Source organism: Tachypleus tridentatus, chromosome 10 (assembly GCF_004210375.1).
Source record: "Tachypleus tridentatus isolate NWPU-2018 chromosome 10, ASM421037v1, whole genome shotgun sequence".
NCBI lineage: Eukaryota > Metazoa > Arthropoda > Merostomata > Xiphosura > Limulidae > Tachypleus > Tachypleus tridentatus.
Genome location: NC_134834.1, coordinates 91,301,285 through 91,316,043, shown reverse-complemented (window position 1 = coordinate 91,316,043; position 14,759 = coordinate 91,301,285). Strand labels below are relative to the sequence as shown.

Sequence of the window (14,759 nt, the reverse complement as noted above, 5' to 3'; positions counted from 1 at the left end):
GTCCACATTATTACGTTTGCTCTCCATGAAGAACTTAATCTCCTCTCGCAGATTCCAGAATCTCTTCAAAGTAGCAGCTCTACTAAGCCAGCGTGCAGCAGAGAAGTACAAAACATCTGAATACTCACTGTCCAGCTCATCTAAAAAGTTTTAAATTGTCGATGATTTAATCCTCGTGTTGAATATAATTTACGCATTGGACGACATTTTTTATGACTTCTGCAAAATCCAGAACTTTGGTGCACAAGCTCTCTTGGTGAATAATGCAATGGCTTACAACTACGTCTTGTGCTCCAATTGCAGTTAGAAATTTCTTGGTGAATCCATTTGTCCTACCTGTCATGGAAGGAGCACCATCTGTTGTAACACCACATAATTTATAGGGATTCAGTTCAAACTTTTCTACAACCTTAAGCACTTGTTCACAAATATCCTGTCCTGTGGTTGTGGAGGAAAGGCTTGCCATATCTAAAACTCTTGAAAACATCAAAGCCTGCAGTAACAGCTCTGATGAAAATGACAAGTTGGGATGTGTCATTGATATCAGTGCTTTCATCCAAAGCCAGACTGAAAGCTTCACACGAATTCAATCTCTCTTTCAAAGTTTCTTTGATGTCCTCTGAAAGATCTTTTGTCCTCATGCGAGACAGTAAAGCGGGAAAGGCTAGTTTGCTCCACCAAATATTTTTCTCTGGACATGCATATTCTGTGAATATTGTTAAACAATTTTAATAAATTCTCCATCACTGAAAGGCTTTCCTTTTCTGCCATACATTCACAAAGCTTAAAACTCAGTTTTGTCACCAGTTCTGAATTTTTCTTGAAAGTGGTAAAAACACCTTGTTGCTTTTCAATGGATGTTTTAAATGTTCAATTTTGTCCTTTCGTGCCTGACCAACAATTTCATCAAACTGGGAGGAGTGCTTAGTTGCGTAATGTCGCTTAATATTGTACTCTTTCATGACTGCAATTGTAGTTTGACAGACGAGGCAGACAACACCTTGATTATGTGGGACAACAAGATATTTAGTGCACCATTCACTGTTGAATAACCTTCCCTCATCATCAATTTTTCGTTTCTTAACTGCTGACATTTTACTAGCCCTGAAATCAAAACAAAAAATTATTCTCACGAAAATAGCAAAGTAGAAAAAACATAGAATTTATTTACACATGGAACCTCTTATGGACAGAAACATATGTTTCTAAATTGGCATCCGATCATAGCCTTCCGGTACTTAAATTAATTGAGAATAGCAAAATACAGTGTGACCTCGCCTATTCGCAGTTCGCCATCGCAGCCCCGCATATTCGCGGGTTATCGCGTGAACTGCGTTTTTGTAGGTCACAGAGACTGAAAGGGCTTTTCGAGGAGATTTCTGTTGTATTTACTCAATCAAGCCGTTTTATCAATTGTCGTCTTCACCAAACAAGATTGGACTGCTATTGGCTGACTGCCTCAGCTTCCCCAACAACGCAAACGGCAAAGCACAGCCCGTAACGCACGGTACAATTTAGTGAAATACATAACAGTATGCAATATTGCTACATTATTACTGCATCAATGAGTATAAGTATCATTAGTGTTTGGGAAGCATTTCATATAGTATATAATCGCATACATATACGTTTTAAAACTAGATCCAATATTCAGCGGTTTTTCGCTATTCGCGGAGGGTAAAGAACGTAACCCCGCGAATAACGAGGTCACACTGTACATAGAATCAGATGCATCTGAAAGCAAAAATTTTAATAAATTCAGTAAAGTCACAACAATATGCTAAATAATAACCAATTTACCTTCAATCTCTTGTAGTAACTGTAAAAGGTAATAAAATTTTCACCAATAATGAATGACGGACAGCAGAGGTTAGGGAAAATTGTCGCCAGCTGGGAAGGCGAGGTTCAGGACATGGCGTTGAGTCGTGACAATAGTGCTAGTGCACGTCACCTATTCATGCCCTAAGGAGGCCGACCAATCAATTCGGCCTGCTCCTCTCTAGCAAAGATAATTTTAGAAGTTTGTCGAGTCGAAGCCTGGGAATCCCGTGAGGATCGATGCTTTTAAAATATTCCATTTGCGTTGGATTACAGATCAGGCCACATGGTTAGATTACAACAACTAGGGCCACACTAAATGGCTTGGCGGGCCGGGTTGTGGCCCGCGGGCCGCCTGTTGCACACCCCTGATCTAGACCTTGGATTTACATGTTCTATCTGTCTTGGTCTCTTTTATTGCCATCTATCTATCTACTTTGGCTTTGATGTACTCATTTATTGGGGTCTTCCCTTCTTTCTTCATTATCCACTTTCTCCTCTTGGTTTGCATTTTCACATTTCCATTTTTTAATGGTAGCTATCTTCCCTTCACACTCATACATGGAATTTGCCTGATCCATCAATATTTGGACCAGTCTGTCCACCACAGTGGCATTATTCTTGTTATATTTTTTTTACTTTTTCCATTGTATTTGTTTTTTGTGAGGAATCTCTGTAATTGGTCCTTCTGTCACTCATTTTCTCTAGGAAGTAATTCTGTTCACCATGTTTCTTCCTTTTTTACCAGCCTGTTTAGCAAAGAATTCTTTCTCTCTTTCAGACTTCCCCTTGGTGTGGATTCCTGTAAGTGATGAAGAGACCTCCCAGAGAAGGATCTGTTCTTTCAGTTTACCGCCTCTGGGATCTAAACATCTACCCATGTCTTTGCTGTGTGTGGCAACCTACGAAGGGGAAAGAGGGGTCTAATCCTAACACATCGCTTTGGCCTTGAATTCCTGTAGATGGGCAGCCTTAGGGTGGCCCCTGGGGCCATTTGGCTGGTTCATTGGGCTAGGGTCAACCAAGTACCAGTGTTGGATGTTTTTATTGGGTGCTGTGGACATTGTATCTGATGCTGGTATTTGGGTATAATGCTCACAAAACCCTGGCATTGCTGCAGTGTCCTTGTTTGGCACTGTAGTTCATCCCCTCCTTGGGCTGCAATGTGGGTTGGGTAAGTGGACACTGAAATGTAGCTTCTTTGTTATGGATATTCCTCTTTTTGACAAAGAAAATGAAAATGAAAAAATATCAACAGATCATTGGAAAATGACCACGCATGGACGACTCTGTTGTACAGTCAATATTACAGCCAGATTCTTCACCTTGATTTCTGATTATCCATTCCTTATCTGAGAAATAATTGGGGTAGATGTTTCCATTTTTTATTCAAAAGGGATTAGAGGGAAGTGCTGGCTTCCTAAAATCGGTGAAGTTGCACTTTGGAGACATTTTGGTGAAAACATCTTCATAACAATATACCATACTCCTCTTGAAATCAAACCGCTGTTGATCTATCTGCTCCCCTTCTCTTTTCACTTACTTTTCTTGGACAGTTGACAGTAATCCTTGGGACAGTCATCATTTTCCTATCATTTTGAGAGAGACTGCTCGTGGTCAATTCCATCCTATTCGCGTGTCTCAATGAAAGTTGGACCAGGCCAACTGGCATTCTTTGACCACTTTCTCAGAACTTTATCCTGCCATTGTGTGTAAGCCATTGATAGATGGCTGTGTGGCTGCAGTAACTGACTGTATTGTCCAGGCACCTGCTCAGTGTATTCCTAAAACCTCGACATGTTTCCCATAGTATCCTCATTCTTGGTGGAATCCTGCCTGCCACATGACAAAAGCTCAAAACCAGGCTTGGGATACCTTTCATAGGTATCACAAGTTTTCAAACCACATTGCATTTCAGCAGGCCTGTGTGCATACTTGGCAAGTCAGACGTCAAAGCCAGAAGGAATCTAGGATTAAATACACCTTTAGCATTTCTTCTACCACCAGTTCCAAAGTCATATGGTACAAAATTTGAAAGGTTAGTGGCCAGTATACTACTGCCCCCTTTTGATCTTGTTTTCTGATGCCTAGAGCATTGCCAGAACTCTTGGCAAGATCTTTTCTCATGCATCTAGCACTTCTGCTTCATCCCCCATCTTCCTAGCCATCAAAACACAGCAGAACAATTGCCTCTTTTCTTTTAGACTGATAATCTCTATGACTATAATTATCCTCTTACACTGGTGGAACTTAAACTTGCTCTTCATCAGTCTGGCAGTACATCAGTCGGACCTGATGATGTTTATTACGAGATGTTGTGCCATCTCTCTCTTGCTATTCTTCTGATTGTTTCTAACCAGACATGACAGGAGAATGTTTTTCCTGATGCTTGGTACCATGCTATTATACTTCTTTTTCTTAAATCTGGGAAGGATCCCACTATTTGTTGGTAAAAGAGTAGCCCAAGAGTTGGTGGTGGGTAGTGATGACTAGCTGCCTTTCCTATTGTATTACATTGCTAAATTAGGGATGGCTAGCGCAGATAGCCCTTGTGTAGCTTTGTGTGAAATTCCAAAACAAAACAAAATAACCAAACTACTTTATTGTCAAAATTGTCTAGCGCATGTTATTTCTCATATCAAATCATGAATTTTTTTAGATATTAAATAACTTCATTGTAGGAGGATTGTTCTGTTAATGGCAGTTAAAGTTTATGGAAGGTTCTGTTAAATGTCATTTTTTTAACTTTGGTTATTTTTCAGTTTTTATTAATATTAACATTTTTGATTTAGGCTGCGTATTTGTCTGGAGAAGGAAAGTGCAAATTTTTCTCTGGAGATGTAAACATTATGTTACTGAAGTAAGTTTCATGTTACATATTACCTCTGTCTTTACATTGTAAGTTTAAAGCTAACTGAATACAAATCCATACTTTTTGTGTGAAAATCATTTGAGGATTTAGTAAGAGGGAAAAAAATTCTAAATTAGAATTTTTATGAACTGAAAATTTGCTTCTTGGTTTGATATAAAGCAGTTTTTAAGTTTCATGGTAAATGTGCAAGCTGCAGTTGTGAACTTCATTCAGTATATTGAACATTCAGGTATAAATTACTAGCAAACAACTACTTATGTAAACACCATACATTTAATTTGCTAAAGGATTTATTTTGTTCGGTCAGTCTTTGGTTATTTTAATGGAATGCTTTTAAAGGTAACTGTCAGAGTTAACATTGAACAACTTTGCTATTCATACTGATGTTTTAAATTCCTTTTATGTTGCTGGTGTTGCACTTATTTGTTGTAGGTACTGTAACTAAAAGTAACATACAAATTGCTTGAATTCAGTTTTTTTTGCAATATGAGTGTAGTACCTTTTTAGGTTTGTATAGTACCTTTAAGGTTTATCCTTTCATTAGGTATTAAAATGTTTTATATTAATTTTTATTTTTCATTCAGAAGTTTTCCCATTGTATTTTAGCATAGAGCTGAAGTCCAGAAAACTAACATCTAGTCAACGTTCTATGATATATGCTCACCTGGCTTCTCATCTTCCTTGTACCAAAGAAACTCTTCAAAAACGTGCCAAAAAACTGGTCATAGGCCAAGAAGATGGAAAACTCAGAATTCCAATGCAACAACTAAAGGATGGTTAGTTAAACAAAGAGAATAGAAATGATCACTATATAGATTACAATTGTCTCATATTATTTGATAAAATAAGGATATTTAAAAAAACAAACGTGAGTGTGTGTCTATATATGAGAGAGAGAGATGATTAGATGTAAGAAAAAGGTGATAAAATAAAGAAATTAGACTCTGAGAAAAGTCATGTTACAAATTTATGACAACTGAAGGAAACAATACACGACAACAGAATGTAATGTGAGGTTAAGAAGGTTAACAAAAATTATTCAGAATATAAAAACAAGTTTCCAAAGCAAAGAAAGAAATAACCCTCATTTATTAACTTAAAAACTATTTATTTAAATTTCTTTTTAAAAGAAAGCTGAACTATGTGTAAATATTCAGTGGACTTAAACAACCCAATTTGAAAATGATTTCTTTTATGATTGTGGCTTTTTTGTTGGTGGGGCCTTTCGTGGAAGAAGTACTTTGAAGTGCTCAAGAAAATGATCGAGTTCATTATAGTGCATATAGTTCATTGAGTGCATATAGTTATTGTGAATGTATAATCAATATAAGGCAGAGAGGACACCTGTGTGGTTACAAAATGTAGTAAAAAATAAGGTTACCATAAGAGGGACCCAATTTGGTTACCCTAGCTACATCCTTCACCATATAACATTTGTATATCACTGGCTTAGAGTGAAGAAGCCAAGCACACTGGCATTTTCAATTGTGGTAGAAAACAATTGGACACAGTCTAATTACATGGTGTAGTTTCTCAAAAATGAGAATCATGAAACTGAATTATTAATCTGTTGTAAAATGTGAGGTAATACAGCCTTTCCATTCTGAGATAAATATTATTATGTGACATTGATACAAAATGGGTTTGTCAAAAGTAAACAAATATTTTAAGTGCATAAATGTGTGAGGTTAACAAGGTTAACAAAAATTATTCAAAATATAAAATTACATGCGTATTTATGGTTCTGCACTTAGTTAAGATGATGCTGAACCGTAAGAGGTAAGTGTGACTGAGAAAAAAACAAAATTCTATGATAGGAGGTGTTTAGCTGGACATACAGCACTGTACATAAGTGTTAGTTCAAAGAACAACAGAAGATAAATCACAGGGGACATATTAATATTTTATTAATATATATGTTTAGTACAACAGAAACTGTGGACGTGTTCAAGTGAAGCAAACTGTTAATATTTTGCGTGTCCCCATTTGCTTTAATAACTACAGACAGTCTTTCAGGCCTTGTTGCAACATATTTAATCAAAGTGTCCTTTGGGATTTTAATTCAAATGTCTCCAGGACATAAAGTTTTTCTGAAAGTAATTTTTCAAGCTTTTGATTTATCGAATCCCAGATCTGCTCAATTAGGCTGAGATCAGGGCTCTGTGGAGGGTTATTGCATTATTTAAATGACTTCAGCAGCTTCTTTCATAGTTAAGTAATTTATGCATAGGATGGATTATCTTCTTGGTAATGGAATCCTTTACCAAAGCACTGAGCATACCATGATGGATCAGTATCTGATGGTACTTGTATTGGTCTGTTATTTCATATATCTTGCAAATATCTCTTGTTGCCTCAGCAGAGAAATACCTGCAAACCATCACACTGCCTCCCCCATACTTCATGTAGACACTCTGCATTGAAGTAAACACCTTTGCCTTTTTACCACTGGGCATACAACCTGTGCTTTGAACCAAATATTTTAAACTTAGGCTCATTTGCCTTAACACCCTTTTCCAATCATCAACAGTTCAGTTTTGTACTTTTAAACTAATTTCAATGTTTTGAAAATGTTTGGCAAACAAAGTAAAGCATCTTTATCTGCTGCATGACCAAATATTCCAGGTTTTGTAATTCTGGGTATTAAACTCAAGACCTTCAAGTTTTGAGGCCCCAGATCATTGTTACCCAAAACTGAACAAATTAAAGTATAAAGCAAAACATGTAGTGGTGCAAAAAAGTCTTTTCTTTTTTTAATACCCACAGTGGGAAAAGCACAGATAACAAATTATGCAGCTTTTACTTTAGTAACAAACGTAATGACAATATTTGGATTACTTGGGTAGTGTAATTAATCAAAAGTAGTGATAAATGAAAACCCTAATTTTGATTATTTTCTTGATAGTTGGTTTAATCTAAATTGTATTTATTAGCTTAGTTTATGCAGTTCTTATCAGTGTAATTGCTGTTCAACTGATTGGATTGCCCAGCTCTATAGATCGTAGTTTCCTCTATCGTTTGAAATTAAAGTTCTGTTAATTCTAAGTATATGAGAAATATCCTTTTTTCTTTATGTATCTAAAATGAGTATCTCTTTCCATTATTAAAACCATTACAGCAAAATTTATGCTATCTTAGTTGCAATATTACTATAATTATCTGGTGTAGATCTTAAGAAATTGACTATTTTGGAGCTATTTCTTTATATGTTTGTGTGAAGGTCTACTGCTGGTTTCAGTATCAACATTATCAAAACTTGCATGGTAAAATATTTCATCATACACATGGCCAAGTGGTTAGGGCACTTGGCTTGTAATCTGAGGGTTGTGGGTTTGAATCCTTGCTATACCAAAGATGATCATTCTCTGTCATGAGAGTATTATTAAGTGACAGTCAATTCCACTATTCATTGATAAAAGAGTACCCAAAGAGTAAGCAGTAGGTGGTGATGACTAGTTGTTTTCTCTCTAGTGTTGCACTGCTAAATTGAGAATGTCTAGTGCAGATAGCCCTTGTTTAGCCTTGTGTGAAATTCAAAACAAACTCATTATACACAAAATAGTAGATATCTTCATGGATATTTTAGAGAATTGATATATAAATCAACATTTACTATTTTGACAAAATATATTAAATAACTCATTTTTGTTTGGGAAACAATTTTCTCTACAATTTTTAGTTTTAAAAATTTAATAGCTTTAAAAGAAAAGATTTTGGGAAATAGTTTTAAGGCTATTCATATGTCTTTTGACTGTAATTTTTGTGATTGTTTATTCTTTCTTTTTAGCAATCAGTGAGGTGATGCCTCAGATGGAAGCAAAGTGTGCAATTCACTGCCAACAATTAGGTGTAGCAGAGTGAGTAATGTTCCTTTAATATCTTAGAGTATCAGTGATGTCGAGAAAACCTACTTGTAGAGAATATATATATAAAAAACGGCTCATTTAGGTTGAGAAAATATTTTACGTAGAAGAGTGAACAACGTTTTGACCTTCTACGTAAAATATTTTCTCAACCCAAACGAGCCATTTTTGCATATATATCTTAGAGTATATTAGTTTGTTTACAATGCCAAAGTGCTATAAATGCCATTTTACTCTTGTTTAAAAGTAACTAGATTGTATATAATAAGAAACTGAGGCATTATGTAGGAAGATACTTCTTTTTTAATAAGCATGATTTTGTGTGTTTGTAGTGAAAAATATTCTGGAATTCCATGTTTAACTATATTTAATTTGTAAAGTGTAAATGTGTTAATATTTTAATATGAAAGTCTTATGGTACTTTTAACCTTTTATTAACTTTTTGGGATATGTTATTTTTCTCCAGGACATTAACATTTTGACAAATGTATTACTTTATGAAAGAAATTAATATACAAACTGAACTTAGTGTGACCAAGTCATTATCATGCTGGGCTGTTTAAACATAAATGTCTGAAGTTTGAGACATGATGTTACTGAACACATTCCACATTTCTGGCTATGAGCACTTGTAAGATTGACATTTTTAATTTTATTATTTTTTAAGTACATTCATGTAAAGCCTTTGGGTGACAGATGCTGTTGGCTGTTACCTTTCTTCATTATGAGACAGAGGTTTGTGCATGAAGATTGAGTTTGTTAATGATTGATCAGTAATTTGTTGTAATGGAAATGTGTTTGTACAAGTATTGCTCTGTGAAAAGATAGTTTATTTTCTAAATAAATGGTCTAATAATTGCATTGTAAAGACTAGTGTATATCATGAAATATAATTAGGCTTAACAAACAATTTCTGGAGTTAAAGGTCAAAATTCAGAATTAAATTCAAAAATGTTATTGAACTACTATTTTATGAATCTATGTCAATAAGTTTGACATCAAATTGTAATATTATACATTAATTTCTTAACTTTAAAGTAAATATTAAAGAAAATTTACCAAACGGAAATTTTTGTCATGCGGTATGTATGGTCAAATTGTGACACTCACAATACAAAGCTGAGAACTACACTTTTTGTTCAGGTTTTGTGGTAATTGTGTTAGTTAATTTTAGTCTGTGACTATATCTGGAGCACAGACACTAAAAGTGCTCTTCACATTGTACATTGTAAAGTAGTTCACATAATATTTGAATGCAGTATGCTCTGTCAAAATTGCCCAGAAAATTGCAGTGATGTTCAACTTATCTGTGGTGCTTTCTCACTTCAAAGTAGTATTCTGTTGAAATCTGTTTGCTCAGAATATTTAATACAGAAGAAACCACAATACTGACATATTAAACAAGGACATTTTAAAGAAATATTTGTAAAACTGATGGATTTTATATTGTGATTTTAAACAAGCTGATTTCAGGTACCGGGTATAAAAGTGCCTTGTGAAATATTAGTATACTATTTTCTTTAAAAGCATTATGTAAAAAGTTTATTTCAAAAGAAAAAATATTACATTTGCTTAGTAAAATAGGTAAAGGCTGTGTGGGTTTTCATTTTTGCTTTTAGGAATGTTGAAAAGGAAACTGATTCCTTGTCAGACACTGACAGTGAAAAATACCAGAGTCTTGATGAAGAAGAAAAGAAAACAAGCCCTTTACCAAGGAAGAAATTTGAGTGGAATGACCACATAAGGTTTAGTATTTACTGATCTTTAAGATATATAATTTTTTTTATTTTTACAACTTAAAGCTTTATGATTTAGGTTGGAAAATAATTATAAAATTATAGATCCTTTGGATTATTCGCTTGCAAAGTCAAGTTATAATTGTAGGAAAGGTTTAAATGTAAAAACTGGGTACAAACATTCTGTAAATATTTTTTTTTTTTGCAAAAGTCAATATATTAAAAAAATATAGCAGATATTAGTAGGTTTTAGAGAGGTCATAGATCTACATTTTTTGTGGAAGTGACCAGAAACCATTTCTTTGAAGTATATTTTTGCAGCTCCTATTGAAATGTTTGGGACTTCTAATGAAACTTGAACTTGGAAAAAAAAATCTATTATAAAAAAAAAACAACAAAAACTTTAACTAGACTGAAGCTAGCTGTAAGAAATTATGTTGTTGGTCAGACTACCAGAGTTAACTGTAGACAAATATTTGTAGTTTAACTTCTTGGTGATTTAATCTGCAATGAACTTCTTGTTATCTCCTTTGATAAAGACTACACGTAATTTTCTGCACAATTTTAAAGCTAGCTACATGTGTATATAACAGAAACCAAATGGAGTACTAACTGTAATTTCACCAGCCAAAATGCAAAAGACAGAAAAAGCAGTGCTGGATAAGTACATTCAGTACTGTCTTTTCCTGTAATAAAAATATTCAAACATAACTTTCATCCATTAATTTCTTTTTTTCTCGACATATTTTATATACGAATATATTTTTAACCACTTATCTTGAATGTGAGTGTTGTCGTTGTTAAAACTTCTCTAACAACTTTTACACATGTAAATTCAACATTTGAAAAATGATTTGGTTCAGTTTTCTTTTGAAGGAATGAGACCCCCCCCCCACCAATAAATGTTGACTTAAAAGCCACATGTGAACATTTTGCCTGCAACAGCTATTGGAGAACGATTCAGATATTGTTTGGGGGATTTTAATACTTCTCTGAGAATATTTCCTTGTAACTAGCTAATCACACTGGGTGAAGTTAGGAAAGAAACATTTATTGACCAAGTGACATTTCTAATTGATATTTGTCACTGACCAGTCCAGGGGAAATTTTCTCAAATTGTAGATGTTTTGTTCAAGGAAATTATGGTAGCTGTAAAACTATTGTAGAACTGCACTGGAATACTGTGGAGTATCACATGTGCAAGCAATGTTTTGCATAAATCCATTGATTGCTGATGAGTTCTCACAAATGCTAGTGAATACAATGATCACTATATAAAGACTAGACTTGGAAGTCAGAAGCTAAAGGTTGGTAGTGAATGTTTTAGTCCTATCATAGTGTGATATTTGTAAGCTAACTAACCCAGTATGTACCAGCTTTACAAATCTCAACATTTAACAAGCTTTTAAAGGTGTTGAGTTCAGGGGGATGTATGGGTGGAATCCCCCCTGCATTACGGTGTTTTTAATTTTGTCAAATTTTAATTCATTCCCTAATTTTGTATCGCCCCACCTCAAAACTTGTGCAGAAACTACACTACAGTGACTAATTGATAAGAATTTTCTGATATTTTGTTGCTCATCTGCTTATCTTTCAGTGGGATTTCTCAAGAGTAAGATTGCAGATAAAAACAGAAAATTCTTATTGTCTTTTCTTTAAATTTGTATCAGAAAATGTAATACTTATTACAAATAGGGTTTTAACATTTATAATTTATCAAAAATATAAAATTGAAAATTCATAAAAATTTATGTTTTTCTGCCAGTTTATTTTGTACTTTTGCAAGAGTCCTAAAAACTTTGATTGAAGTCCTCTATTAGTTAGTAAAAAAAGGAATATAAGCACACTGGATACAAATTATTTGTACACTAAACTATGACATTAAAATAAAAGAGAAAATTTATATAATGTGGAGTGAAATATGTTAATTGTTTAGAAATTTTAAACACTGTTACAGGTAATTTTGATTTGCAGTGTTTTGGTATTCCAATGGCATCACATTATATATAATACTGTACTGCAAGTTATTAGAACTGTGTATAACTAGTGGAATCGTGTATAATAAATCTCTTGCAGTATTTTGTTTCTAAGGTATGCTTTTTCAATTTTTGATGCATTTAGAATATTTGTACTTTAAAAACTTTTATGGTTATGTAAAAGTAGCTTCCAGCTGATAGTAACAAGCTTTTAAATTTTATTTTGGGTATTCTTTAACATTACAAAATGAAATATACAGTTAGCAGAAAGATATGTAACCATTTCTGATTTTTTAATCTTAAAATATGTTTCCAATTTTATTTTAAAGCTTAAAAACATTCAGTATAGTGCCATCTATTATTTGAGAAAAATAAAAATAAAAATAGAATATTATAATCACTGGTGTTGGAGATATTCACTGTGATGACTGGAGGGATCTTGTTCATTTTTTCTTTAGCCACCAAAAACATTCATCATTAAGTTTTTGGCTTTTGTAGATCAGGTAAATGGTTAGTTTACTTGAATATCTGTAGAAGCTTTTGGAAAGTTCTTGAAATGTTTTGCTTACCTTATTTGATGTGACATTTTAATCACTTTTATAGAATTGGTTGCAGGTATAAAGAGATTCTCTGACTTTAATCAAGTCCAATAGCAATTCATTACAGATTTTATAGTGGTTGAGCTACCATGGTAACAAGAAATAATTCTTAAAGTTTGCTGGTAACGTTTTATTTGATACAATTAAATAATGTTTCTTTTTCAGGGAACTGCTCTGTGATGTTGTAAGAATAAAACTTAAATGCTATGAAGTATCTAAAATGAGAACTCAGTCAGCTGAAGATTATTTAAGATTATTTTTAAAAATGGAAGTTAAGAGATTGTGGCCTCCTGGGTGGATGCAAACAAGGTAATATTAGGAAATCATTCTTTGTTTTCATTCATGTGATGTACTTTATGTATTTGGTGAAAAAACATTTTTCCCTAAATTATTTAAACAATGGTAATGCTGTTTAGTAGGAACTTCCATTAGTGCACATTACTGGATAGTTCATTATATTCTTTTTTTCTAACTAAAAACTACAAAATTTTATCAGGTGTCACAATGGAAGAAAAGGTTTTGTAGTTTGCCACTTTTATTTATTATGATTTTTCATACAGATAAAATTATTCCAGTAAAATTAAAATGTAGAACATCCCTATTTGTTTTTTATGGGCCATGTTCATGTTCTAGCATGTTTTGTTCTGGTGTTTCAATATAATGATAATTTACCCAAATGTATTTTCTTATGAATAGAAAAAAAACAATATTGAAATGAACATAGTTATGATATATTTTTCCTTGTACCGAATAAATGGTAATATGTACATTTTTGAAACGATCACTTATTATTTTCTAAATTTTATTGTAATTTAACTGTCACATTGTTACTTTATTGATACTATCTGGTTGATTTTACAACATAAACTGCTGTGCTAATGATTGAGCATGAGTTAAATTCCAGAAAACATGCTGATGGTAGTTAGAAATTAATTTAATTAAATCTAATGTGATGTCAAGTGGAATGATGTGATTTTATTATTTGGTTCATGAATTAACTAGTGGTTTGTAGTAAACTACTTTGTATCACATACTATATTGGACATGTATAAATACTGTAAAGTTATTTATTTTTAACTAATTTCCTCTGAGAAATTGACGATTTGTGTAAATGGTTTCTAATTCTATAGGATTCTGTTCAAGGAGAGCAGTAGTGTTCACTCTTATCTCACGTAAGTCTCCTGTAATTATTTAAGTTATAAATCAGTTTTATTATCTACATTTTCATGTTGCTTTTAAGTTGTAATTTAATAGGATCTTTGAATTCTTTCTAGAACTCTATAAGAGAGTTTCTAACTGCAGAAACAACAGAGTAACAAGTCTAAATCTGTAACTGTAGATTCAAAACATGTTGACATTAATGAGTTTTGTCAATGTTTGTAATAAATTTTCTTAACTGCCTAAAACCTAACAGCTGTATAATATTCTGTTATTTAAAGTAGAGTTTATATTTCTAAAGATCTTAGCATTAAACATTATTGTTTATGATTTACCACAATGCTTTAGTTTCTCACTTAAAGATGATTATGCTGATATGCAGAATACAGACATCAGAAAATTTATTTTAATTTTTTATTGTTGTGTGTTAAACATATTTTGTATCTTAATTGTATTCAGATGACACAGTTTTAATTTTGAGAGTAATAGAAATGCCAAGTTGTATGCTTTAAGTTATAGCTTTTGGTATATGTACACCTTGTTATGCCAAATAATGTTTTTATAAATAAATCTGTTTTTGGTTAACTATTTCATCATTATTTGATATATATCTCTGTAATTACTATTTAATTAATATATTAGTGTTTTCTTTATTAATTTATATTATTTAATTTTTCTTATATCTTAAGGATTTATCTAAAGTAAATGTATCATTTTTTCAATAGCATGCTAGTTAT

General features: G+C 32.8%; 1 protein-coding gene across 5 annotated transcripts in view; it reads left to right on the top strand.

Annotated features, from left to right (window-relative positions):
- The window catches only part of LOC143229847 (uncharacterized), a 63,009-nt gene that overhangs the window by 35,590 nt on the left and 12,660 nt on the right, over positions 1-14,759 (top strand). For all 5 annotated transcript variants that reach the window (XM_076462679.1, XM_076462677.1, XM_076462676.1 and 2 more), the window contains exons 7-12: positions 4,611-4,678; positions 5,297-5,466; positions 8,478-8,547; positions 10,173-10,298; positions 13,030-13,173; positions 13,995-14,036. In XM_076462679.1, coding sequence (XP_076318794.1) covers positions 4,611-4,678; positions 5,297-5,466; positions 8,478-8,547; positions 10,173-10,298; positions 13,030-13,173; positions 13,995-14,036 — 620 coding nt within the window. The remainder of the gene's footprint in view (positions 1-4,610; positions 4,679-5,296; positions 5,467-8,477; positions 8,548-10,172; positions 10,299-13,029; positions 13,174-13,994; positions 14,037-14,759) is intronic.